This window comes from Cygnus olor, chromosome 22 (genome assembly GCF_009769625.2).
Source record: "Cygnus olor isolate bCygOlo1 chromosome 22, bCygOlo1.pri.v2, whole genome shotgun sequence".
Classification (NCBI taxonomy): domain Eukaryota; kingdom Metazoa; phylum Chordata; class Aves; order Anseriformes; family Anatidae; genus Cygnus; species Cygnus olor.
This window is the reverse complement of record NC_049190.1, coordinates 6,222,533-6,249,485: the sequence shown is the minus strand read 5'-3', so window position 1 is coordinate 6,249,485 and position 26,953 is coordinate 6,222,533. Positions and strand designations below refer to the sequence as shown.

General features: G+C 45.3%; 1 protein-coding gene and 1 non-coding gene across 11 annotated transcripts in view; one reads left to right on the top strand and one right to left on the bottom strand.

The window, feature by feature from the left end:
- Positions 1 to 26,953, bottom strand: part of ARHGAP32 (Rho GTPase activating protein 32) — a 262,792-nt gene that overhangs the window by 202,521 nt on the left and 33,318 nt on the right. For 8 of the 10 annotated variants that reach the window (XM_040534596.1, XM_040534595.1, XM_040534604.1 and 5 more), the window contains one exon: positions 11,999 to 12,093. The exons of the other annotated variants lie outside the window; for them this stretch is intronic. In XM_040534596.1, coding sequence (XP_040390530.1) covers positions 11,999 to 12,006 — 8 coding nt within the window. In that variant the 5' untranslated portion in view covers positions 12,007 to 12,093. The remainder of the gene's footprint in view (positions 1 to 11,998; positions 12,094 to 26,953) is intronic. 10 annotated transcript variants of the gene reach the window in all.
- On the top strand, positions 8,960 to 9,031 carry TRNAP-AGG. Its single transcript has one exon. It is a non-coding gene; the product is annotated as a tRNA-Pro (tRNA).

Here is a 26,953-nt window from a genome sequence, read left to right as displayed (position 1 = left end):
CTGGCACCAAGCCTCAGCCCACCTCTTTAAGTCCATTTTAAAGTGGGATAATGGCAAAAGAATCTGTCCGTAAATCAATGCACCACCCCTTCAGTGTAAGAGTGGGAAGTCTGCTGGAGATGTGAGGTGGCTGTACTGCAAAATAGCTTTGGGAGGGGGATAACAATGGGAGAGCTCGCTGCGTGCCTCCTGTGCCCAACAGCGGCACTCACCGCACATAGGACAAAAATCCCCTAGTGCCTGCAAACCCAGATGGGTTCCCAGGGGAACAGAAAGGGCACAAATAATTCGGAGTGGTTTGTTCGGCCTATTTGTCCAATCACACAGGTGAACAGTCAGATGCAACGTCTGGGCTTTCTTTCACGGAGGCCCAGGCCATCACTTTTACGTCTTACCGATCCACACGTGGCTTTAAGATGTCTCGAGACTCAATTTCTGTAAGACGAAGGAGGAAAAAATTCACTATGTTCAAGTCACAGCTATAAAAAGAAACAAGAGTGCCAGACTCCTGGGTGACAACTGCCATGCAGCAGGAGGTGAATCATGCCCTGGCATAGGCAGGCTGTAATTTGGTGCACAGAAGTTATCATAATCAATATTTATAGATGACTATTTTTATAAAAAGAATGTACATTTGCCACAATAACGATTTGGAGACTGCTCTTCAAATATAAATAAAAAGAGCTGGCTGAAAATCGTCCCTATCCCATCCCCTGCTCCCCAGAATAAATGTACCTTAAAGCCTGAGCATGCAGATAGTTCACTGTATGAAACCGAAAGGCTGGGCAACAAAATCTCAGAGCAGGAGTCATGTTCCTTTTGTGCTTGTTGTAGGACAAACTGAGGAAACAAACTTAGAGAACCAAGTGCAATTATTTAACAATACTACTACAGAACTGGCTGAAAACTCCTACCGAGCAAAGTGCTGCACCAACACAAAGACCGCCTCTGTTTCGGAGAGCTGCGTATCAAAAGTAATCACCAGAATATAACCACTGTCGCCAACCGCACTGTAAGCAAGAGGTGGCTGCTCAATCAGGGAAGCATTACGAAACTTGTTTATAAATATCTTTGGAAGATGTGCTGCACTGTTGTGCAACTGTTAAATGTGTTCATATTTCCAGCATGAAAACAAGCGCTGTGAAGAACTCCTGAGGGATGAATCTCTGGGAGGCAATGGATAAATTTCAAGCGCGCAAGTTTATTACTGGGATGTTTCTGACAATTTCATGCTGTGATGGCTGTTATAGTAAGCCATCACTGGTGCTAAAGCTGGTGCCTCTGCAAAGGCTCTCCGATCTGCAGCAACAGCAACATCCTGCTCTGTGCATCTTGTGGTCTATTACCTGGAAAACACAGGAACACCTCACCAAAGGCTTTAAAAAAAAAATTTTACAATAAACTTTCTAGAAATCAAGATATTCAAAAATAAAATTCAAGCCCTACTGACGCAGTTCACAGTTACACATGCAGTTAGTTTTCAGGCTTCTGATGCTCACTACAAGCTCTCCAGGTTTATGGATTTGCTTCAAAAATATAAACCAGGCTTACATTAAAAAGGCCTGATATTTCCAAATCAAATCAAGCCCATTCCCGTAACTTAAAACGCTGAGTAAAACTCAAAAACATGTATTTTACGGATCAAACAGGAGAACTCATGGCTGATTTGATTCACATTCTGGCGGTGCCAAACACCAGCGTTCCAGAAGCAGTAAACTGTGCATCCAATTATCGGGTGCGTAGTTCAAGGGACTGCATTTAAATGAAGATTATGAAAGTGAAATGGACATTAAATGCCTTTTTGATTAGAAAAATGAGTGCTTTAAGTGACAAGTGTTCAGGGAAAAAGTGCTTCCCAGGTATGGGGGGAGGCACAGCAGGTCTCAGAGGCGTGAGGCGAAGCTCGTCCCTAAACTTGGAGCAAGAAAAACTTCAGCAAGAAAAGTTGGGGCATGCCGAACACCGTAAGTTATGGAAAAAATGCAACCGGGCAGGTTCACTTAGCACAAAACCCGCACTACTTTATGAGCCTTTACATCCAAGCACCTTTTTCTCCCCCTCACTTCTGCCATGAGCTGCCTCTCCAGAGCACCCCGGCCCACACACTGACTGCCTGTGACAGCGGCTGTGCTGCTGCCTCTTCCACGGCGCCCCTCCTCGTAACAGAGCAGAAACCTCGTGGCATTTCCAGGCTTCACCCGGCAGAAGCCTGCTCTCCATAAACAAATCGAAGTGAATTCGGCTTTACAGCTTCCACAGTCTGAAGCAGTACGGTCACTCGGAAGGATTTCAGCATCCCCAAGTGACCAGGCCTCTGCTTTGGTGCAGCGCAGCGGGAGACCTGATATTACAATGTTAATTCAAAACAAACGACATGCTTACCAAGCTAGCATATTGAAACACTGTGTAGTAACATAGTAACTTACATTTTAAACATAGGATATGATTTTGAAAGGGTGAGGTCAGTTCAAAAAAAAATAAATCTGTAAGGCCAACTATGTTGGCCAATGAAGTTTTCACCTAAGCCTTCAGGCAGAGGTTTTGCAGGAGCAGCAGCCATGTTCCTCAACAATCTCAATTTCAGTGCCTGATACCAAATGTTTTTCCAGTATATTGCTTCCAATGCAGAGAAAGCACAAAAGCATTTAATAAAAAGACGGTCAAATAACAGCTACTTGGAATAACTTTACTAGCGGGAAGGGAAGGGATTGCAAATGATCCTGATCTGTGTTACCACACAGCAGACATCCCCTGTAGCCTTGGTGCTTTCAGTAATATAACCTGTCCATGGAGCTGACATCGTGATAGACACTGCCAGGGCATCCGATATCATATTTGATACCACCTTGGAGAATGAAAGAGTTCTTTAACATGGAAGTCAACACAAAATGTTTATTCACGTTTTGGCTTTGGTGCCACACTCCACACAGAGCGCAGAAGCCCACTTGGGATCCCAATGGAAGCTCGACGTTCTGGGAGCTGGCAAGAAAATCTTTTCCCTCAAACGCATGCCAGGCAGTGCTTTTCTTCAGGAAGAAGACACCTGAAGAAACGCGCCGAGTTCTCTTCTAGCAAGCTGAAGCGAGGAACACGCAGACAGAGGACCCTCTGTACAAGCAAGGTGCACAACTGCCCTCCTTTCTGAGCAGCATTCAGCACAGGACCTCGCCCCAGGGGACCAGGCTAACTTCGGATGAGGAGCCAGCTGCGGCGCAGCTCCTCCTCGTCTGCGAGCCGTGCCACCAACACGTCAGGCTAAGGTCGGATCCGAACCATGAGCTGCTTCTCATCTGAGCGCTGTGCTGCCCTATCTCTAGACACGAGAGCTGCTTTAACATCCCGCAAGCCGCAACCACTGGAGATTTTTATCTCCCAAGAGTCTCTCTAACCAGCGGACAACCTGGGTACTCCCATCTGGGTACTCCACCCCAGTGCATTGGTGAAGTCCCCGCGGATGTAGGGCTGCCAGCGCCGTCACCCCGTTTATTGATGGAAGGACACCGAGTGACCAGGACGCCACGGCAATGACTGCTTGCAGTTCTCCAGCTCCCACACACAGAAACATTCTCTGCCTGCCTCCTGGGCAGCAGTGCTGCTCTCTTCCCACTCATTTGATCATTTTTAATCCCCGCTCACAACCGAAAGGCATCTCTTACTGGAGAGGTGTGTTCTCATGTTCAAGAGAGGTTCATATAATCCAAGCTAACAAGTAATAACAGGAAAAAATGGGTCTTAATTACAAGCTAGGAGGTTGGGGTTGGTTTCACACCTGAGAAGAGCTCAGGATCTGTTTTAAGTGGAATATATTAATTTCCTATGAATATTCCCATTCTTCAAATGTCACAGGACCAGTAGAGAAGCTTACGATGCAAATACGCTGTCGATAGGTACGCTGCAGAGCTCACCCTCACCAGGGGCTTCCCACGAGATACGCCACACACAGCCGACCAGGCACAGAGGCAGCAGCAAACTCCAGAGTCACGAAAACCGCCCGCCGCGTGCGGACACCCAAGTGCAGTGCTGGCTGCAGGCGAGGCGAGGCGGCTTGGCGGCGATTCATTCGGCCGGCACCAGTCTTCTTTCACCCGCAGAGCTGGCCAGATGTGAAGTCTCACCTTGAGGATGGCTTGGGAACAGAATAGCCAGTCATGAGGCAGAGGAAATTTAACATCCTCCGTATTTATCTCCATGGATAAAGCTGGAAAGAAAACTAGTAAAAGGAGGGGGAAAAAAGGAAAAAAAAAAGGGGGAAAAGGGGAAGAAAAGAATAAAAATGGGAAAAAAAAGAAAAAGAGGTCCTGGAGCTTCTGTCTCATATCCTGTGGTACTTCTGATTTAGATACTTCTCATTTTTATATCTTTTTTTTTTTTTTTAAGCCAGTGATCTCTTGTAAAGATGCAAGTACCTAATTGCCTCTAATTATCTTGCCAGATTTATTCTGTTAATTTTAGAAAGGGATAAGTTTCAACCCAAGCACGTTATGTTTCTGAGAAACTAGAAATACTTAATCAGTAACCATGAGATGAAATCTAAGTTTCTGAACATAAAGAAATAGATTTCTACAGTTAAAGATAAAAAGGACAGCATTGCCTTGCAAGAGTTAAGTAGAATGGAGAAGTTATTGCTACCATGAAAACCAAAGAGGTCAAGTTTATATGCCAAACTTACTCATGTTCACAACGAAAGCAAAACCCATATTTGATGTTGAAAGGGTTCCATTTTTCTTGCGGCTTCGTCCACTCATAATAAATATAAACCACACAAGGGGGCTGGATTTTTTAAGAAAGGCATCCTATACAATTTATAAGCCAGAAATGTTCTCCTTAAAAATCTCTCCTGGGTGCATCACGACACATGTAAGAGAGACTTTAACAAATGCTACACGTTTCCAAACCAGTTTCAGTAAAATTCCATACATTTTTGCTGTTGTTGAGGATCACAACACCCAAACAGGAAAAAAAGTAAACGGGATGAAGGAATAAGGATAGGAACATTCTTACTGCAAAAATTCTTCAAGAATTTCCCAAAAAGGAGAAAACGTTGTTCTTCTCCCAATACTTCTTTACAGAGAAGACTGCTGAGTATATACAACACACGTCTTCAAACAGAAGCTTGAAATGTATTTTTTTAAACACAAGTTTCATTAACTATGAGCCAAGCAAAAAAATAAAACCAATAAAATTACACAGAAAAAATACACTGCATATTATTCAGAGACTGTAATTTCATTTTCATATGTGCCCTTGGAGTCGCAGGTTCTTGCATTACGTGGCCTCAGAGTATACAGACATATTATTTCAGTGTCTACAGAGTCCTCAGCAGTATATGTTCCCCCACTTTCTCCTTTGCATATAGTTCTACAAATTTGCAGCTAATCAAAAGAAATTTCTGGGATCTTAATTTGTGTTTTAGTGCCGGCCTACTTAAAATAAACCAACAAAGCCAACACAACAAAATAAAAAACCACCACCACCACCACCACACAATCAGCAATCATAAGATATGCTTCTCCATTTTGAAAATGAGTAAAAGGAAAGAATCTCTCTGTTCCTCCCTGGATCAGATTGTTGAGGCAAAGACAAACAGGCTTACAGACTCTCTGGAGCTGTAAACAATTCAACCAGCCCAGTATAACGTAGGCAGCTGGGAAAAACAGAGGCAGCCTGCATCTAAAATAGATTTGGGGCAACATCAGACCACAGGTATAGCTATGGCACGCTGGGGTAGTGGTGGTGGGACACTTCAATTTTGACTAAACTTCTGGACTTGTATCCAATTCGGTTTCATTGAATTCAGTTAAATTCTTTGTGTGCGACTTCCTGAACAAGCACTTATCTGCCGATTCCCATACTTCAGTCATTAAAGCCACAAACAGCAATTTGCAAAGGCAAGAGTGGGATTTTTCAGAGCCCTCAGTCACTCCCATCACACCAATCAACTTTTCCGGTGACCAGGGATGAATGGCTGATAACAAAACCTTGACAGATCACATGGAAGCAGCTGACTCTGAGCAAGTAAAGCCTCTGAGAAGAGGAACTGTGTGCATATCAGCAGGATGCACTGGGCATTTCTACAAAACCTACCCTAGGAACTAAGTTAGGATGGGCAACACATAAGTTTCAATTCTGGAGAAACAACTAGCAGTTAGTCATCAGGTTTACTTGGACAGTTTTATTTCCACAAAAACAGAAAATATTTTAAAAATGAAGAACCTCAAGTATTTCTGAATTATTAGTCACAATATTATATTCTGAACACTAAATGCTGTATTTAAGCTCTTGGCAGAAATACACAGATCTCGCTCTAGCATCAGATTTCCACTGTCCTCAACCTTCCTTACTTTTTCCATGAGAACTGGCTTTCTTCATGCCAATGTATATATTCAGAATGACTGAAATAAAGAAATTCGAAGAGAACACAAAAGCTCAGAGCTGCACCAAGAATGACACAGATCCCATCACCACGGAATTTCAGCTGGAGAGCACAGCGGGCTCAACCGCGCTGCATTAGAACTATGCATGTCCAACAGACCGCATCCGCGGCGTGGGGCAAACTCGGCTTCACAGTGACGACCGGGGGCTCCCTATGCTTTTGAAAAGTCCAAACTGAGGTCTGCAGACAGATGATTTGCTGAGCTCTTCCCATTATCCTGAACTTCAGCGCAAAATGAAAGCCTCTCTCTTCTCAAATAAGGCCAAACAGAACTGGCACTAAAAGCTTCCCAGGGGTCTGTTTGTAGACACCATTCCCAATGAAGTCAAGCATTGTCATGTTCTACCTACCCTGAAAAAGCTTGGAAATTGAAGGAAAAAATGGACTGCAAAATGTATCACAAGTGAAGGAAGAGGTGATAATGAAGTTACAGTCCTGACAAGGAAAGGACACGCTTTCACTCACAGCACAGAAAAGCACACGTGCAGCACCCACGGTCATATTGCAGCTGTCTCCACCCTCTATGCTTTCTGCTGAAACTTCAGTGGTCTAACAAGTGCATTAATTACAATTTAAAATGAACCTGCACTTGAAGGAGGGGTAAGGAGGAAAGGAAAAAGAATATGATGTGGCAGGTACCCTTGGCAGCAGTCTTGGAGGACAGGCATTTACAATTACGTGATCATTTTAAGGAGGAGGCTTTCCTTCCTCTGAAGCATTTTTGTCCTCTGCACAGTGCAGCTTATCCGATGTGCTCAGCAGTTCTATTTATATAGATGTGACTCACCTTAGAACTGCCTCTGAGACAATGTACCTCTTCCACTTTCTATTAAATAAAATAATAGAGGAAAAACAGTGCAAATAAAATCCCTTTATAAAGTTCATCCTGAAACTTTGACAAGACTGTTCAAGTCTGACAAGCTGATGTGATATTCACGGTTCGGAATGCTCAAACACTACGTGGGGATCTCCATGCGACACTGCTGTATGCATAGCGCTGCAACAGCATCAGGAATAAGAAAATCCAAGATCTCATCTGCATGCAGAACATCATTTCAAAAGGTATCTTCAAAGGCCAGAGAAGGTTTTTTGTTTTTTTTTTTAACTGTAATCCCTTAAGTGAATTGTTATGTTGCTTTTATTGTTATATTAAGGACTTTAAAAAAAAAAAAAAAAAACAGCACAGTAAAAAAGCAGTGAAGCTTGGCTGGAAAGTTAGGTAGACATGTCCCTAGAGATCCCCTGTCTAAAGTCAGGGAAAAACAGGCTCTAATCTGCTCTCATACTCCACAGACTGCAGACGAGAAATGTTTTGCAGATGGTGTTCCTGAGGGGTGAAGGGGAAACCAACCTCTCCACATTCAACCTTCCTACAGTGCCTAAAGGTAAAAAGGAATCAGACTTCTCTCACTTCGAACTCTACTTTTTTGCTCTTTAGCCCCCAGAACCCCAGCCACGTGCTTCCCCTCCCCAGCAGCCCGTCCCTTCCAGCCGAGCAGAAGGGTTCCAAGGCTGCAGCTACCCCGTCCCCAAAGGCCTTCGGTTCCCAACAGCTCTCACCTCATAAAAGCTCCTTAATTATACAGCAAAGAGCAAATTTTAATCTCTCTTCTCACCTGTCTAAGAGTCAGAACAGCCAGGCAGGCTCAAAACCACCACAATGGCCGTTCCAGTGAGGATGATCTACGCTTCTTGGGCGCACGGCCTTCCTTCCCTGAGGAGGCTGCCCGCCAGCTCAGATTCAAGGCCCAGCACTGAAGCTGGGAGCCATAAAAGTCTCAGCGGCTTAGGACCAATGCACTGATTCATTTCCAATACCAGCAATAAGACTGACTCGATACACAACATCACTTTCCGCTAGAAAGCAGTAAGCAGCTCTGACAGAATACAGCAGAAAATTCTCTTATCCCATCCTCTGTCATGTCCCAGCTATTTCAGTTAATTGCAGATGATATCTACAGCAGTCTTTGTTTAAAATTACATACCGTCAACAGCATGCTCGTAAAAAACCCTCCTTCTAATCAGAAAATAAGGTTTTGCTTTTTTTCTTGTTTGTTTTAAAGCCCCATACAAAAAGACCAATTTCTCCTTCATGCAGACCTAACGCCCCAACTGGCAAAACTTTAGAGCAACCACCTCCGCTCAGAAATGACCGAGTTGTTCTTCCCAAATTCCTCAGCTGCAAGTGATCAAATCTCCCAGACCACTTACTCGTAAAAGCCGTTTCCCTCCCCAAACAGCGCCCGTCGAGGCGGGCGGCGCGCAGGAGCAAGGTCCTCGCCCCGCCTGCTTGGGCAGGGAGCCGCTCACCTCGGGAGACCTTTTGGCTGCGGCAGAGCCTGGCGGGGATGGAGAGGCAGCAGAGCGATGCAGGCGAAAGGCCCAGCCGGTGTCAGCTTTCCGAGCGGGAGAGCTTCATCCCTCTGGTTAGTGAGGCGCGTGTCCCAGCCTGGCACCGCGCACTTCAGCCTCCACAGGCACCCGAGGGTCCTCTCCTGCCTCAGCACCCCACAGGCCAGGCACGGTGGCTCGTTGGTCTAGGGGTATGATTCTCGCTTAGGGTGCGAGAGGTCCCGGGTTCAAATCCCGGACGAGCCCTTCTTTTAGACTAAGAAGGCCAACGGCCTCCTGGCTGGTGTCAGGAACAGTGCAGCCAGCAGGGCCAGGGAGGTGATCGTCCCCCTCTACCCTGCCCTGGTGAGGCCACACCTCGAGTGCTGGGTTCACTTTTGGGCCCCTCGCTACAAGAAGGACATCAAGGGCCTGGACGATGTCCAGAGCAGGGCTACGAAGCCAGTGAAGGGCCTGGGACACAAGTCCTATGGGGAGCGGCTGAGGGAACTGGGGTTGTTTGGTCTGGAGAAGAGGAGGCTCAGGGCAGACCTCATTGCTCTCTGCAGCTACCTGAAAGGAAGCTGTGGTCAGCCTCTTCTCACAGGTAACTAGTGATAGGACCAGAGGCAATGGCCTCAAGTTGTGCCAGGGGAGGTTCAGGTTGGAAATGAGGAGACATTTCTTCTCAGAAAGAGCAGTCAGGCATTGGGAGGTGGTCAGTGCCCAGGGAGGTGGTGGGGTCACCGTCCCTGGGGGTGTTCAAGGAAAGGTTGGACCTGGTGCTTGGGGACATGGTTTAGTGGGTGATATGGGTGGTAGGGGGGATGGTTGGACCAGATGATCTTGGACGGCTTTTCCAACCTGAATGACTCTGTGATTCTATGAACTGCTGTGAACAAAGTCAAACCCAGTTTGTCCTCATGCAACCAGGAACTGAAGTGTCAGAATTCCTCAGGGAGGTCCAAGGCCAGAGAAAGCAGTTCAGCACACGACACAGAGGTCCACCGGCAGTTAAGCACATGCTGAAGTGCTTTTATGAAATAAGGGGCCAAGACAAACCTGACAGAAGCCCCTTCTCCCGGTCTCTGCATGTCATACTGCAAAGTACAGGTTTCTTGGAGGCTCCTGCCCTGGAGGCCACCAAGATATGCTGTCCCAAGAGGGTAGCCATGTAGCAATGCCACCGGCAGCAAGCTCAGCCCCACGGTCACTGGGAAGTACTTATAATGGGGTGGCTGAATGCCTGAAGATCACCAAACAGTGCCATACAGATACCAAATCAACACAGGCTTGCAGGAGTGGGAAGGAAAGGTTCTCCAGCAACTCTTTTATTCACACCCTTCTCAGGATGGAGCAGAATTAAAGCTATTAAGAAACCAGGATGGTCTCCAGCTAACTGCAGACCCGCTCACAGTACAAGGAAGACTGTTTGGGTATAAAAGCTGCACAGGATGACCCTGAAAATTTTCTCCTCAGGTGCAGAACTCATTCAAGTATGCCACACCTCTTGCTCACTCTGACATCCCAAATGCCATCAATAATGTTCTCATGGCATTTGGTTTCAATGGGCAAATCCTATGAATGGAAACTAAATCAGGGCAGAGTCAGCTAAAGGAAATTTTTGCTTTGCTGCTGCCTAATTAGATGATGCTGACTAATCCTCTACATTACTTCACAGTGAAAGGGACCCAGCAGGAGTATTAGGATGGGTTTTTAAAGAGCTAAAAGCCATGAATGATTTCTTTTTACACAGAGCATTTCTCTTGCACAAGTTGCTTCATCAAATGTTCTTTTCCAAGATTATATTCTCCACGAAATGCGTCTCTGTGGTCTACAGAGTTGGAAGGACAAAGAGCAGCACAAGAAAACAGAAGAGATGGAGATGAAAAAGCTGGACACAACCTACTACAAAACTTTTCTCACAGAAGTGACTACAATGAGAAACGACTTGCAGGACTGGCCTCTTGGCTTACCGTTAAATAAACAAGGAGCATCAAGGAGTATCTCCTCTTGCAAAAAAGTAGACATATAGCTAAAGGAAATAATGCAGGCCCTTGTCGAGGTCACTGAGAACTGCTCATGGCTTTACAGTCAAGTACATGCAAGCAGCCCTTGCAAAACTCAACCCCACACTGGTATAGTCCTGCTGGACTAAAAGAGCCTTAACACAGCTCGCAATTTAAACCTAAGATGTCCTACCTTGCTTTCATTTCCTCTGAGATCCTGCTAAACCGCAGCTGCCAAATACACAGGTTAAAAATAAAAGGACCCTGGAATTTGAACTATTCAAGGACAAGAAACCGTGATTAGTCTTTTTTGAAGCTTTAAGAGAATGACATCAACCATCTCGTTACGGTAACTGGTTCCTACGGCAAGAAAACTTCAGCTGCTCAAGCGTTCTTGTTCTCCAATTGTAGGTTGATAAAGTTATGATCAGTTAGGAAACAGAACAGCCCTACAGGAAAGGCAAGGCAAAGAGCAATGGGAGCCCAACAGCAGGGGTCAGGGTTCTGTAAGGTGGCACCTCTTCGAAACTAAGGCTCCACAGCTATGTTGAGTATGTAAAGAGCTCTCCACTTCAGTGATGTCAGCCAAGGGAAAGCAAGTGCAATTTGTAGTTGATGCATGTTCTACAAAATTTGGCCAGGTAAAATAAGCTCAGTTCTCCAATGCTTTACCTTTCATGATGCAGATTTCCCAAAATCATTTAAAGATAAACAGCGCAGTTCATTTAACTTACAGCCTAACCTCTCCTGTGACTTGAGACAGATCAAAATTTGCTAATTAATGCTGCAAATTTACAGAACCCTAAGAACATACTTAAGAGTCGTCTGAGAGAAATAACAGAGAAATTCAACCCTCTACAGTCAGGATGTACAAGGCCTCACACACCGTACCGGATTCATGTCACCTGCAAGTTAAAGACCTACTGCTGTACAGGTTGTCTTCTTCGGGTTCCTCAATGTGCACCTTGAACTTTATTACTAAGTACTGCTTAGGAAAGAACAGTTTTCGAAGCACAGCTTTGTCCTTAAAATTAACAAACAGTTTCCTACATAACAGAGTGGCTCCCAAAAGCTGCACAAGGTCAGATATGCCTCCCCACTTTCACGGTAAAGCCAGGTGAACAGAGCTGCCTACACACTTCACTGACTTGCCAACACCTGGTCCTCTGGGAGCAATAGGAGGGCTGCAGCACACTGAGGACAAATGTTAAAGTCTCAGGCTTACCTGAACATGGAGGCTGGTCTGATGGTTACCAATGATCATGCAGAAACTGGAGTTAGTGACCGGGGGGAGACAGCTGGGTTTACAGAGCTCCCAGGCTTGTGCAAGGGAAAAATAAAGAAATAAAAACACTTTCTACTTATACTGCAGATATATTTAGTATGGAAACAAGACCAGTTTTTTTGATCTGGTACGTTTATTGGCAGACAATTTCACAAGTACCTACTGCCATAAAGCTCCAAAAAAATGGAGATGCACACATATTCTTGCATCCAATTGAAATAACAACCAATTCCCATAAAGGACAAACACGAGGAAGCGCGCAGGCATTCATCAAGTCAGCACATATATGCAGATGATATGCTGCTGGAAATGATTTTTGCTCAAGGTCACTGGTGAAGTTGTTTCAATGTAATTAATTCCATAGTATGTAGAAGCATTATTCCTATTACATACAACAAGAAGCCGAGGACTACACATCACCTATAAACAAAAGCAATGCCTGCCTAATGGCGTGAATCGTGCTGGGAGAGGGTTAATGGGATCCTGCTGACTCACAGAGGCAGCTCACTCCCCGTCCCCTCCAAACAGGATGGAGAAGGAATGTCCTTGGGAAGTCGTTGGAACCCAAGGCGCAACTCCAGGTCAAAAATGAAAGGAATGAAGTTTAAAGGTAGCTATTTTCTGTGGTAGTAAACAGGTGCACTAAACGATACAGGCTAACAAAGGTTCCACATGATACTTATTTTTTTCAGTTGTAAAGATTTCTGAAGCAACCAATCAAACTATTTTTAAAATAATGTAAATATCTTCAATATGTAGGTAATGGACTCGTCTCCACGAGGGGTAAGGGCCCACTTCTCTCTCAAGCATGTGCATTTCCCTTTGGTATTCAGGCACTGTGACAAAATTTAGGAAGAATTTCAGCTGGGTTCGAATAAACAGATGGAGTGAAAAAAGATTTCTGACTCTAGTGTTAAAAACAGAAGACTCCACAATTAAATGCATGTTTTCTTTCCTTTAGAAAGGGCACATCTCCCTTTACTGCCCAGAGAGCAGACTCACCGTGGCACACAAGAAAAAAACATGGAATAGCAGCAGCTAGGGAAGGATGCAACACCTCTGAATATATGTCAGGTCCAACCAAGCAGATATAATGATTTTCAGTGCATTTTATTCCAAATGGCATGTGACCTATTTTAGGCCTCTCTCTGATTTGACTATAATTAACTGCAATTTGTACAGATTCCAATTTAATACATGAACTGACTTGATTAAAAAGAAAAAAAATAAAAGCAGGACAATTTCTAAAGTTAAAAAAAAATCCCAAACCCATTTTAAGCTAAAACATCAGACAAAAATACATTGTATATCAGGTCACTGTATTCATCTCTGTCAAAGGAGCATCCTCCCACAGAACTCCGAGGTAAGCATGCAAGGTTCTTTAAAATGGTATCTCTATCTTCAGCACAAGGACAAAATGTGATTTTGTAGTCTGAAAAAACTGTCTCCCCTTTAATAAAAACGTGATTTTAAATTTGTTTTCTTAGCGTGAAGGCAGATTGTGTTGATATTCTAGTATTTGCTTTTCCTTTGCAATGCATCTTCAACCATTTTGCAGACAACTTTATAAGAACACATCCTAAGGAAGAGAACCATAAAGGAGAAACGAAAACAAAAACCAATTACCAAAACCCTACACACGGCTACTCAACCGCGCGGTTCTTTTCAGCTTCCCTCACCTCCAGAGGCTTTTGATGTGTTTCTCTCCATCTCCCCAAGCTCCCTGCACCCTCCCTCCCCTGCCCAGCCTCTCCCTCACCCTGGCGGTTCCCAGCACCTCCAGTTCTCCAGCACACCGGTCGCACTCTGCCTCGCTCTTCAGCCCGTGGCTCCCCCTGTTCCCACCCCGCTCAGAGCGGACCTGTTCTGCCTGGGCACGCAGACACGCTCTGCCCCGTGTCCCCAGGCACCAGCGCGCCTCTTGCCCCTCGGAGCAGGGCCTCCTGCAGCCCTCTGTCCCCCCACACTTGGAAGGCAGAAGCACTCCACCCCGGCCTGCGAGACGTGATTCAAACAAGAATACTGCGGTTATAACGAAAAACAACATTGTTCAGGATCCAGTGAGATCCCCACCCCTGGTGGGGCACGTTTTTATCATCTCCCAGTCTGTTCTCTCCTGCTTCCTTACTCAAAGCAACAAAATCCAGACAAACACATTGCCAGCTTCCCCTTCCATTGCCATCCCCTGGTATCACAAAGTCCCAGGAGTGAAGATAAGTAGAAGAAAGTTCTGTTTCAGAGACTCATGCAGGCATTCCTCTAAGAAATGGAGAAAAAGAATGACAAGAATAACTTCTTACTTATTTATATCTAGGCTTTCCTTTTATTCCGCTCTCAGTCGCCCACATCTATGCTACAGCGCTTTCCTCTGTTCATGAAGGTGAGTTATCACAAAATCCCCTTTATAGGCAACATGACAAAGAAAAACAGAAGAAACCGACAAGGACTTTAATTAGAACTCGGCACACTGTACATTTCCAAATGGATAAATGTTTGTCCCACACCTCCGATCTGTTAGTTCAATGACAGTTCTGTGCTTCGTGTCCTTCCTTTGTCAGGAAGTTTTCTATCTCTGGTAACTTTTTAAAGAGAGTGACAGTAGTTTAAGGAGTAAAGAATGAGCACATGAAATCTTTCAAAAGAAAGGAAAAGCAAAACCACCTTCCTGTGCCCTGATCTGTATCAGCACCCGCATAAAACCACCTGCTGGATTGCACTCCAACACATCCCTCCAATGAAGACGGCCACATCTGCTTCAAAATTCAGTGTCAGACTTCTGCCAAAGGTTTTCCTGACTAATACTGCAAAGCCTGGCAGGGAACCGAGCTGCAATGACTTCAAATGGAAAGCCAGTCTGATAGCTTTGCAGTGCCGTCTGGCAAGCCAAAAAAGAGGCGAAGGATGGAAAGAGGGTTACAAATGGAATGAAGCAGCAGTAAATTGAGGCAACACTCAAACAGGGAAGATATAATAAAAACAGGAGAACACCATTCTGACGTAACAGACTTGAGATAAAATAACTTCAGGTTGACAAAGCAGAAATAGCTGCTGATAATGTAAATACGGAGGTAGGAGTACTTGCAAGTACAAACTTTCCCTGCATAGCTGTCATTCCTCCAGCCCAGACAATCTTTTTGCCTCCCTGCAATTTCTACTACACCCGTTTTGCATGTAGCTTCCAAGAAAATTCTGTCGTAACTGAGAATAGTTTTATTCATAGGAAAGTTAGTTCCCAGCGTCACAGAGAATGAATAGCAAAGGTATGTGCAACTTCCAGCTTGCAGGGTGCAAGAGATGGGCTTTGAATCCATTCCAGCATTTAAACTGGCAGGGGGAATAAAAAAGGCAACATCCAGCCAAACTAATCACGAAGCTAAGGAGAGCACACGAGGACACAACCACAACCTGGGTACCACAAGCAGAAGAGCACTGCAGAACAAGAGGTTTGGGCTCAAAGCACCCACACCTGCTTAGCTCTGAGCTGAACTGCATGCCAGCAAAACTACTGGGACATGCTATACGGTGAGAGGACGCGCACAGAAGGGCACAAAGCTCTGTTAATTTACAGAGTAAGTGAACTTCCCACACGCTGCAAGAGCGGACAAGCTGAAAGAGAAGAGTGAGGTGAGAGGCAATGCAAGATGGGAACAGCGGTACGACCCCAGCTGTGCCCTGCTTCTCACCTGACACCTCCTTTGCCCCCCTCCCTTGCAGGGGCGTGTAACGCAGCCAGACTGCGAGAGCAGACCTTCCCTGCAGCGCCGAGAGCCCCTGCAGCAGCTCACCATCTGCTTCTGCTTCTGCTTCTTTGCTCCCACGTCACCCCACCTAGACGCGGCAGTGAGCGTGGTCTGGCTGAACGGCGTCACTGAAACATCCACCGCTATCACAAGTTTTGTTCCAGAGAAATAAAGAATGCGTGGAAATCAGGGGAGCAGGGAGCAGAAACACAAAGATATCAGCAGAAATACAGCAGTGGAACAAGAAAAACCCTATGAAAGAAAACAGAAATAGGAACAGACAGGAACCAAGGAAAAATACTCAGAATAACGGGAGCAAAGGCAGTTCCCTGCTCGCTCTAAGAACTGTGCATCGTAACAAATTTAAATGCCTCCACGAGCAAGCACAGTCTAACAGGTGGTAGGCTAGAACCACCTCTTCTGGAAAATGCTGCTGATTGGGTTTTATCTGAAATAAAGTGTTAGCTGCTTACCAGCATTAGGAGCAGCAGCAGCAATCACTGTCATTGCCGCTTTCTGATACTCCTCCCTCTCTGGTTTTCAATTTTCACTGCTTTGGCGGCAGCTCTTCCTTATCACCAGCACCATTAAATCACAGAGAATTATGTTTCTGACTGCTTATTTTGTGCGCTTGCACTGCACAAAATGGAAGTGGTTTGGGAGCGATGACTGCCAAACGCCAGACTTGTCGCAGGGTTTATTTAGTAAAGAAATAATGACACTCACAAAGAACCCCCATTAACAACAGAACGAGGGTCTCGGCCCTCCAGCAGCATCTCCATCAGGATGCACGCTTCTAATAAGGCCAGCAGCAATTCAAAAAAAAAGCTTCCTTCACATTCAGACCCAGCTAGAAACACCATGCAGTTTTGCCTTTGACAGATGACCAAAACAGCGCTGCCTGTTTTGAACTATCACAACCCCCTTATCTCAACCAAGATAAGATTTTTATCTTCCTAACTCAGAGAAAAAAAACAACAAACTCTCAACTGACAATCACATTACTGCCCTTTCACTGAAGTCAAATCAGATTTTCGGCTATTTTTCTATGCTATAGAGATTTGTGTGTCAGGCAGCAGCCAAGGCACTGCAGCACTCATGCAGAAGAGCAGGCACCCCTCCCTCTTAAACACGAGGGTCACCCGAAGGCTTCCTCTGTGAACATCTCCGAAAACGAGGGTGTTCTTTCCTACTGATCACGCGGTTTTCAGCAAACATCCTTTCAATGTTGCCCAACCAAAATGCAAACCACGCTACCACATAACTGAACTTGTGGCTGGAAAAGAGAAAACATTCACCTTTGTGATGGTACTCGTAGGAAATAAAAACTCATCCATCACACACAGGCAGCCATATTATATTGCACTGCTCAGAACTGTTCGGGCTTGTCACAACTGAAGAGCTTCTTGCTGAAACGGAGCGGCTGGACCCTCAGGTAGCCGGTTCCCTGTTCCGAGGTGGTTTTAGCACCCCTATCTACCTGATAAATAAAAGGGCTGATGCACTTTGATGTGCTCCTTTGAGTGAAGGAAGCCGCTTCAATGAAGGCTGCAAAACTAAAGGAAGAGGTGACTTCCCAATTCTAGAGCAGACATTTTAAAGCAATGGTGCCAAACGCAGCAGAGATTAATTGCTCCCAGCAGTAAAAGCATCGCTTCAGTGCTAGAGAATTCAGCTCTTCCAGCTTAAAACAGTAATAAACAAGCCAAGCCCCCGATCTCAAATGCCCAACTTTTTTGTACCCCAAATTCAAGATAAATACCGATGTCACAAGAACATCCCACCCCGACACAAAAAATCAATACCAAATAAATTTCAATCCTGTCATTATTCTTTGTTATATTTGCCCAGCGCCAACCACTGAACTGCGAGATCATTATAAGATCACCTCCAGTGAACCTAAGGTCTCTCTAATAGAGTAACACACTTTGGAAATTACTGAACGCTCGTAATCCATTAACTGCCTTTCATCTTCGGCTCCAGCTGAGCTCCAGATTAGCTTTCAAGGCAAAACAAGTTCCTGCTCCGACAGGCCCAGCACATTTGGAGAAACCTCCACGGTATTTCTCTGTGACGGCTTCTTCATGAGTATTTGGGCTCCCCGAAAAAGGAGAAGAACCAAGCGCTGCCATTTTAGGGGCACTGTGCCCGTTTCACTGACAGTGAGCCACTTTCGGCACAGCACAGAGCCTGCCTGCCCCCGCGTAACCGGAGGGGACCGAACACCGAGCCACAGCTCCCAGCCTCCGGCACCCTGCAGCACGCTGCAGCCGGGCAAGGGATGCTCCCAGACCTGACACACAGCAGGCACGCCGCACACGAGGCCAGGAACTAAAACCACTGTCTGCATTCGCTACTTTTGTCGCCAGGCTTCACCTCCATAAGTCAGGCCTGTGAACACAATCTCAGTTCACACCAGAGCAGTTACACCATCAGTGTCAACCCAACCCCAGCCCCTGCAGTCTCACCAAATCATCGCATGAGGGGCAAAAGAGACTTTTAGAGCTCAGCGTGAGTAGAAGGGAGACAGGAGAAAATCAGCCGCTGATTAGATGTGAAGTCCTGTGGACTTTCTGGAACTCAATTTTAGTGCTCAATGAATTTGAAAATATAGATTTCATTTGAAAACAGTGTTCAGAGACACAGGCTTGACTTTTTTTTTCCATCTCCTTTTTGAAACACATTTATTACCATTTGTGTCAGAAATCTAAGTGCAAACTACTCAACCATAGATCACATTTATAGTTGATGGGGAAAAAAAAACCTGACACCACTGCTCGGGGGGGAATTAATCTTATCCTAAGGCAAGCATTAAAGACAGGTCAGATTTATCATCACCCTCGGGAGGTGCTTATTTGTCTGCACCAGCTGCAGAGGAAGCCCAGAGACAAGCAGCCACCTTTCCAAGCAGTTAGGGCAGATGAATCCTACCCAAGGAGGTGGTCTCTAACCCTGCTGGGCTGGGCAGCGACTGGAACATTGTCAGGAAGAGCTTCAGGGCTTAATACAAGAAAAAGATCGCTTAAGTTCCTTGGGAAGAGCTGGCTGAAGCAAAGGTGACAGTTTTACCTAAAATTAGCATAGCAAAAGAGCCCAACAGCTCTCATTTTAAATAGTGCTATCAAGTCACAACATCTCTAAGCCACATTTCAAAGGGGGTTTTGCTGTTGTTGTCACAGTTGCTTTGGCTTTACAAAAAGCAAGTAAGCTTAAAAAGCTTCACGTTTAGTCTCTGAACATCTGAATCCAGTGGCTTCCAAACACAGTAGCCTTAGAGATAAAGTAAAACAAAGCTTCGCAGCAGAACTTGTCTGCATAAAGTTATTTCCAGCACAGCTGCTATGTTGTCAAATCTGGTTATCAAGGGACAAAACCACAGCTCATTCTTTGCCTTGAAATACCGTCCTTTACCCTAACTCTGAAATCAAAGCACTCTCTCCTAACCAGCGGGGTCTGCTGTTTGAGAGCCTGCTTACATTTACCAAGACCTGTCCATCAAATGTCTCTGAAGTTGCAGCAAAGAACCAGTAAGTTGTCATAATTTGTGTCTCTTGCTTTATATTCCAATCCTTACCTTCATGCTAAAAATATTGATTAGTTGTGCTCCCACCTGACTAAAGGGCAAATAATAAAAGTACACCAATGCCACTTTTCTCGGGAGTCAAACTAATATGCTGCTAGCCCTTCAGACGCCTCTCCTCCACCAGCTGTCGGCTACTCTATGAGACCAATTTATACAGAGGCTTCTTAAAAAGCTTCTAGATAGGACAATTGTCTTTGTGAATTTCAGTAAAATAATTAAGCCACGGGACAGCATTTTATGGTGACTCAAATGGTGGCGATGAAATCCTTGCCCCTGGTGACACGCAGACATTCACCACAGCAGCTACGAGACCCGGCAGCTTCACCAGGTGAGTTGGCAGGCACAGAAGCAAGCCACGTAGCAGCAACAGATGCCTCTGAGGAAGCGTTTCTTCATTCTCCTCCCTCGCATTCACCGACAGGTGGAATGATGATAAAAAATCCACGCTATTCATAAAACACTCGGGCAGATGAACACGGCACACAGCTCAGGAAGAGCAGGGGGCAGAGGGACCTCGCCGTACTCCAGCAGATATTTTTCACGCCAGCTTCCCCAGCCCAGCTTCCTCCCCCTGCTGAAGAGCAAGAGCAGGCAGTTCCAACGTCAGTCCTCATTGTGCTCTTTTAGAATCTTAGAGATTCTTCTGGTCTCCTTTAGCGGGCTAGAAAGAACTGTGATGAGCGTGCTTTGAGCTGCATTTAGATGGTCTAAGAAAAAAAATAAATCTTTAAGGGAGAACTAAAATAACAGGAAAATACAGACCTGCACATTGCATAAAGAAGCTTATTTTCTTCGTGCCATGGTCCACAACCACAGTTACCCCACTCGGCCCATCATCCGTTTGCAATTCACCACCGAGACCACTCAGGCCTTTTCCCACCAGCGTTACACCAGGACCAGCCCATTTTAGGGCCAGCAGCAGGTCCATACAAGAGGACCAAACCTCCAAGCCCTGCATGGGTGCAAAGAAAAGACCCGGGATGATTTTTAGCTGTCGGTGGGGCACAATCGCCTCCTACACTTTAACTGCGCCCCGCGAGCTCAGAAGGGTGCTGTGCGAGAGCAATTCTATCGTGGCTGGAGGCGGTGACAGCCCCTGCCAGCAGGGCAAGCTGGGGAAAGCACCTGGAGAGTCAGACAGGAACTCGGCAGCCAGCATTAATCCTCATTAAATCCTCAACAAATCATATCCATACTGGATTTGAACTCCAGCACCAGCACATTATTTTGTGAAGGAACACAACACCCCCCCCGCCCCCCCCCCCCCCCCCCAAAAAAAAAAAAAACCACCACCAATGTAATAGCAGGTGGGAAAAAAAAAAAACAGACCATCTCAGACAAAAAGCATTTTAGGGCACCTTAGAAATACAGAGAGATGCTTTTTGAAGCACGCAGAGGCCACAGAGGTTTCCTTTTCAGCTCTCCCCCACACCTAATCTCTCTCAGTTGTACACGCTGGAAACATCTGAGCCTCAGAATATAATGAAACATTTGTGTTGAGGCACAAATTTGTTCTTCTGCTTTTATTAAAATAAAGGGGGGGGGGGGGGGGGGGTCGAAACCAATTCTGAGACAGGAAAGCAAACCCCTATTTGGCCCCAGCGAGTCCTCCCAGCAGCACATGCATGCTGCAGCATGCAGCCAGCTCCTTGTTTCTCCACACGCTCTCGGTGCTGCCACACAGCCGGGCAGAAGAAATGCCCACGCTCAACCCTTGCCCAGCTGAACTTGTGATGTCAACGTTCCCATTTACATGCAGCTGGAGAAGGGGCAGAAGCGCTATGATTTCCCAACAGTGGTATTACACCATGGGTGTGGAACTTACAGCAGCACTAAAAAAACCTCTTACAGCCTTCCAGAGGATAAATGATCTCAGCAGCAGCTAACCCAAAATGCCAGACATCAAAGCCGTTGGACCGACGATACTCAGTGGAAGAACTGCTCCAAGAGCTCACCGTAGATGCATTTGTGCCACTCCTGACAGAAGGCAAAACACAATAGCTCCAGCAAGAAAATGGGCTTTGGGGGTCTGATGAAAGGAGATATCCAGAGACTGGCACAGCTCACGAAAACAGAAATGGTTCAAGGAAAAACGGATCTCCTAAAACATAAAGTTGTGGGCAAAAGCAAGAGAGTAGGAAGAGATGGAGGAAAAGGTCATCCTGTGTATTACCTGCAGGCACAGAAGACTTCAAAAGAAAATAAATTTCATTAATATCTTATGGTACTCGAACTTGTATAATCTGTTAGAATAGTTTAGTGTAGTCTGAAATTACTGACAGGAGCAATTCATTACCAATTGATAAAGCACCCTAAGACAGCAGTGAGAAGTTTTGATACACAAGGTTTTCCCCAGAGCTTACGTGCATGCACCTTACACCCGTCCCCTCCTCTAAACCCGTCAAAGTCAGAAAACAGAGCAACTTAATTTTTTAATCACAGTGGCAACAACTCCTAAATAAAACAAAGCACATAAGCCAAAGATTCTCTTCCTGATGAACACACAATATATTCAGTCATAAATTGCTTTTATTTTTCAGACCCCTGAACACAGGTCTTTGGCATAATTTTGGCTCTCAGTACACATTCAAACTAAACTGCTATACAAACGAAGGGATTTCTTGAAGTATATCATATAAACACACTGAAAGAAATCGCCACCTAAAGAGGAGGAGCTTTCTTGTGGCCCTTCCTGAAGATGAGGCTCTCATTCACAGCAACAGCAGTAGCTGGAAGTATGCGTGCCCAGAATGTTGTCTTGCCGTTCACATCCACATTTGTGCGCACATGCGTGCTCAGCAATTACTTTCCATCAATATATAAATATAAACAAAATGTAGGATTCAGTGTGGGCACAAACAACATTTTTAGAAATTAAAGCTGTGTTTAGAAAACCCTGATCTGCAATTAGCACATTCTACTGTCCTCCACAGAGACCACATTCACACATAGAGTATACAAACCTGTTCTCAAACTCGTCCGTAATTAAATCAAATTGCTGTTTTTCAGAATTCTAGCTTGCAGGTTTCATTTTTCTGAATTTAAAGCTAAGCTAAAATAAAACTTAAAGTGTTTACCATACAGAATTGTATTTATTGCTCAGATGTAGAGCACGGAGTTTGAGAACATCCTTCCTACCTATGAAACAGCAGAAGTAAAAAAGGATCCAGAGGGAAATAAGATGTTCAAAATATCTCCTAGGAAAAAGAAGGGAGGAAAAAAAAAAAAAGAAAAAGAAAAAAAAACAAGCACACAAATACTACTTCATTGATTCACCCAAGAATCAGATCTTATTTCATCTCCAGCCACCCACATTCACGCCATGATTCACCGGGCTGGCGGGGAGCCAGCGCTGCAGTTCCAGTTACTATGACAATATTGACGCCTCGGTGCTCTTGCATACCAAGGTATTCATTCAAAAATAAACAAACAATCGGGGTGGGGGGGCAAAGAGAGGCTGGGGAAGATGGCGTTTAAAGAAAACTCCTCAAGGAATGCTACTACAAAATTCCAAACCCGCTGGAAGCACAGTGAGGAAGCAGGCAGTCCACCCCGGGCGCTGTTTGTGCAGCAGGATGCCTGGGAACTTCCTGAGCGCCCACCTCAGAAGCAAAGCGCAGGAAAACTTTTGTCGGCTTCCACCCCGAAGGTTCACCTCTTCTAACAGCAGCTAGCACAGAGGAAAGGGGTTTGGGGTGTTGGTTGGTTTGGGGTTTTTAAGTTTGCTTCTCTCTGAACGGATACATTGCAGGGCCATGTACATCCTGAGCCCACTGCCAATTTTTGCTCCAGATTAAGCTGTTTCCAAAGTGAAAATCCTCGGCATCGCAGGAAGACAATGGAGCGACTCCTAGACATTCTGATGAAAGTATTTTAATAAAGCATCACGCCTGTTGCGGTATGCTGGCTGCTTCTCCCTTGATTTTACAAGGACTAGAATAAGCTTAATGCACAACGACAAGACACAAGCGATGGTTAGGGCCGTCTGCAGGAAGTGTCGGTATGACAATTCATTCCCCAGATGTGATCTATCAAGCCAGACCCCTGAGGAGACAGAAAGCTGTCTTCTGAGAGAGAATTTCATCTGGTATTAAAGGGCTTACAGACAGCCATGCACCACAGCAGTTTTATAAGGAGTTTGTTCACCTCAGTAACGTCAACTCAAGCCTACGATCGCTTACGATGAATCTCACTCAAAGGAGAACTCTGACTTCTTCACTCCCCAAAGCAGATCTTGGAGGATTTACATTCTGTATAAAAGTGATGCTGATCTTGCACAGGAGCAGGGATGCTCCCTTTAATCTCCAGCCTTCAGGCTCATTGTGCAGCCTGGGGAAGTTCTCCATAACCGTGTCTCAAACTGCAGGGCAGCAGCAGAAGGAACAGGCGTGCCAGGAGTACAGCGTGGCGGCAGGCAAACAGCACATGTAAACCGTCAATGAGAACGAGAGAAACGAAAGCGAAGTCTAGCAGTTTGCGTCCCAGCCCGTGTTACCATACCGCATCGGAGTATCGGCCTTCTAAACGCGTTTATCCCCGTCGGTCAGCCATTCATCATATCCCTGCTTTATAGAAGTGTCCTTAGAGGTGCACTTTCTTATCTTAGCAAGACAGATAACCAGGGCAATGGAATAAACCAGGTTGAAATGTAAGGCCTCCCACCCTCCCCTTCCCCGCAGTGGTTATTTTTACCGCCCACTGAACCAGTTCACTGAAAATTTCCAGAAATAGTTGCGCTGGCTTAACCGGGAGCAGACAGCTAGATGCAAAAACAGCTGGAAGAGGGGAGTTAGAACAGGAACTGCTTGAACTAAGGTAAGTCCAAAGAGTACCATTTGCCTAGCCAGTAAGTTATTTCTCACCCAGACCAGACAGTTCGCCTCAATCTGCTTTTGTCCACAGCTGTAAAACGATCGCACCAGCATAACTGCGAGGACAACACCAAGAAGCACGAGCCGTTTACACTCACTGCTGCCAGGACAAGCGTTTGCCCAATTACAGACTAGTTTCAACCATCAGAAGGTCAACTGATACCAGAAATTCCTGCAGAATAAATGAATATTTAAAAAAAACAACAACAACAAAGCTTCTATACTGTTTTGCAGACCTGGGTTCCCGTGTTATCCATCAACATCCTTACTGTCCACACACAGCAGTGCCCGCACCGTCCATGTCACCCTACAGCACACAGCTTAGTAATTATAAAATATTTCTGTCTCCTTTGGGGTATTTTTAATCTGCCACTGAACAAAGCACAACAGCACAAAGGCTAATGGATCAAAATTACCTGTTCGCGTGTCACCGACCTGATGGAGGAAAAGCACGCCACTCATTTCCGTGAGAGCAAACTGGCTGGCAACTGGAGGAGGAACACCTCGCGGTGGTATGTGCCGCACAGCAGCGCTACTTTCGCTTTGCCTGAAGCTTTTGAAATTAATTTCCATTATGACAATAAACACCTCTTAGATGGCACAGATTGTTTATTTGCAGAGTAATTGTTTTGCGGCAGTTGCACTATCATTTCTGCTAATTACAAAGGAACCAGCAGTTGCCTCATCGGGACTGTGCAGATCAGCGTTAGCTGCATCTCTCACCAATCTCCACACTTTGTTTCCATCACCACCACACCCCGTAAATTATTATTACGAGTTAATATCTTGACCTGAAAAGATCTTCTGCTCTTCTGTCTGGACAAGACACTTCTCCTGTGTTGCAAAGGGCTCCACTGCAGAGTCTTTTTGCATTACCGCCCCAGTTTTGTAGCAAAGAAACATCTACCTCTGATGAGGGCCAAAGATAAGAAACTGTTGAACGTGTTTTATCCAAGAGATGCATAAAATTTGCATTAAGTAATGAAATTGCTTTTTGAAAACAAAGTTAGGTCCTCCTCCTCCCCCTTCCTGTACCAAAAAAAAAGAAAAAAAAAAAAGAAAAAAGGAAAAAGCAAAAGCTCGCTACCTCATTCTGGAGCCCTGCTACAATCTCCCGAGTGCTTCCTGAACACCCCCGAGTGCTCCCCAGGAAAGCCACGCTTGTAAGAAAGCAAGAGTCAGCACCAGCAGGTCTGGCCTTTTTGTTACACTTCAAAACTTCAGAACTATTCTGGCTAGAATCTGTCTCCTATCAGAGCCAAGGATACGAGGGACAGACACCCCTTGGGGCCCGGTAACTGAGAAAGCAGCAGATCTACATGAGTGTGTGTGCTGCCAGAAACACCTAATCATCCCAACGACTTCGTATCCCTGCTGGACTTGAAGATCAATACTTCATACAATTTGATGTGCCATATTTTAGAGTTTCAGCAGTGTTTTCTCACAGCTAAAATTACATTAAAAGAACAAAGCAAAGCAGTTAACACAAAAACAATCTCATAGCTTCGTGTCTTATGACTAGCAAAAGTTAGAAGTAATCGGTCAGCTGGTGCAATGCCTTTCGGGATTTGCAAGGTTTTTGTTTTTTTTTTTCCAGATATTTGATTTTTGTATTTTCTTTTTTTTTTCCCCCCCAAAGACATGTTCTAAACTTACGTACGGAAATAAAGAAATTTTGTCCTCTATATCTTCCTATTTGGTGGCACTGAGGTAGTTAACAGCTCCATAGAAGACTTTAGCTTTATGCTGAGAGTAATGTCAAATCTCGAGGGCATCACAACTGTAATCCCATGCCAACCATGTGAATACATCTGATAAACAATCACATGGTTTACTGAGAAAAATAAATAAATACAGAAGCCTTGTGCCTTACGTATCATGTACACCTCAATATTACAGCCTGAGTTTACTACCTGCAGACTCTGAAAAGACACGAAATAAAAATAAGGCATTCTTACTGGCAACATAAAATATTCCTGAGAGCTACAAAGCCCAGCTGGAAACACAGGCTGATTGAAAGCGGTGAAGGATGCAGGAACACTTAAGAGTTTCTTGAGAGCAACATACACACACATTCTCTTCAGGAGGGAATTTGAAACATGTTCAGGCAAAACTGGTTTTGCCATGTTTCATCTTGCCCAATTTTTTTTTATTTTTAAGGCTTTCCAGGTGTGCTTCTATACCTGTATGTTAGGCAACTGCCAGGTAAAAGGGAGCTCTTTGTACTTAGTGAGCACCACTTATGCTATGGTGCTCTTTTTTTTTCCTATAGTTTATCTCTTGTAGTATTAGAGGTCAATGACAACAAGGAGCCAAAAATAGTTGTTCCCCTTCTGTAGGAAGCAAATAGCTATTAAAGGCACTGAGTTGTCCACCCCCATTTCAGATGGTTTGAAAAGATCTAGACTGTTACTTAGCGCTGATCTTGTCAAACCTCCCCGGAGCTGTCAGGACACAGCAGCCGTCTGCCCGAGCCCCACGCAGTGCTCCAGAAACACGCAGGGCAGCCGCCAGCTCCCGAAGAAGCAGCAGGCAGTCGGTCCTCCTCCACCTCTGTTACGCGGTGCCTCGTTCTGCTTCACAAGCTGCATCTCTGTCCCAGCACTGGGGCAAGAAGCCTGCTTCTCGGCAGCACAGCCGCCCCTCCTGGCCTCAGAGGTCCAATTCCTCTGCCTCCTTCACGCCTGGTCCTTCCCACCGC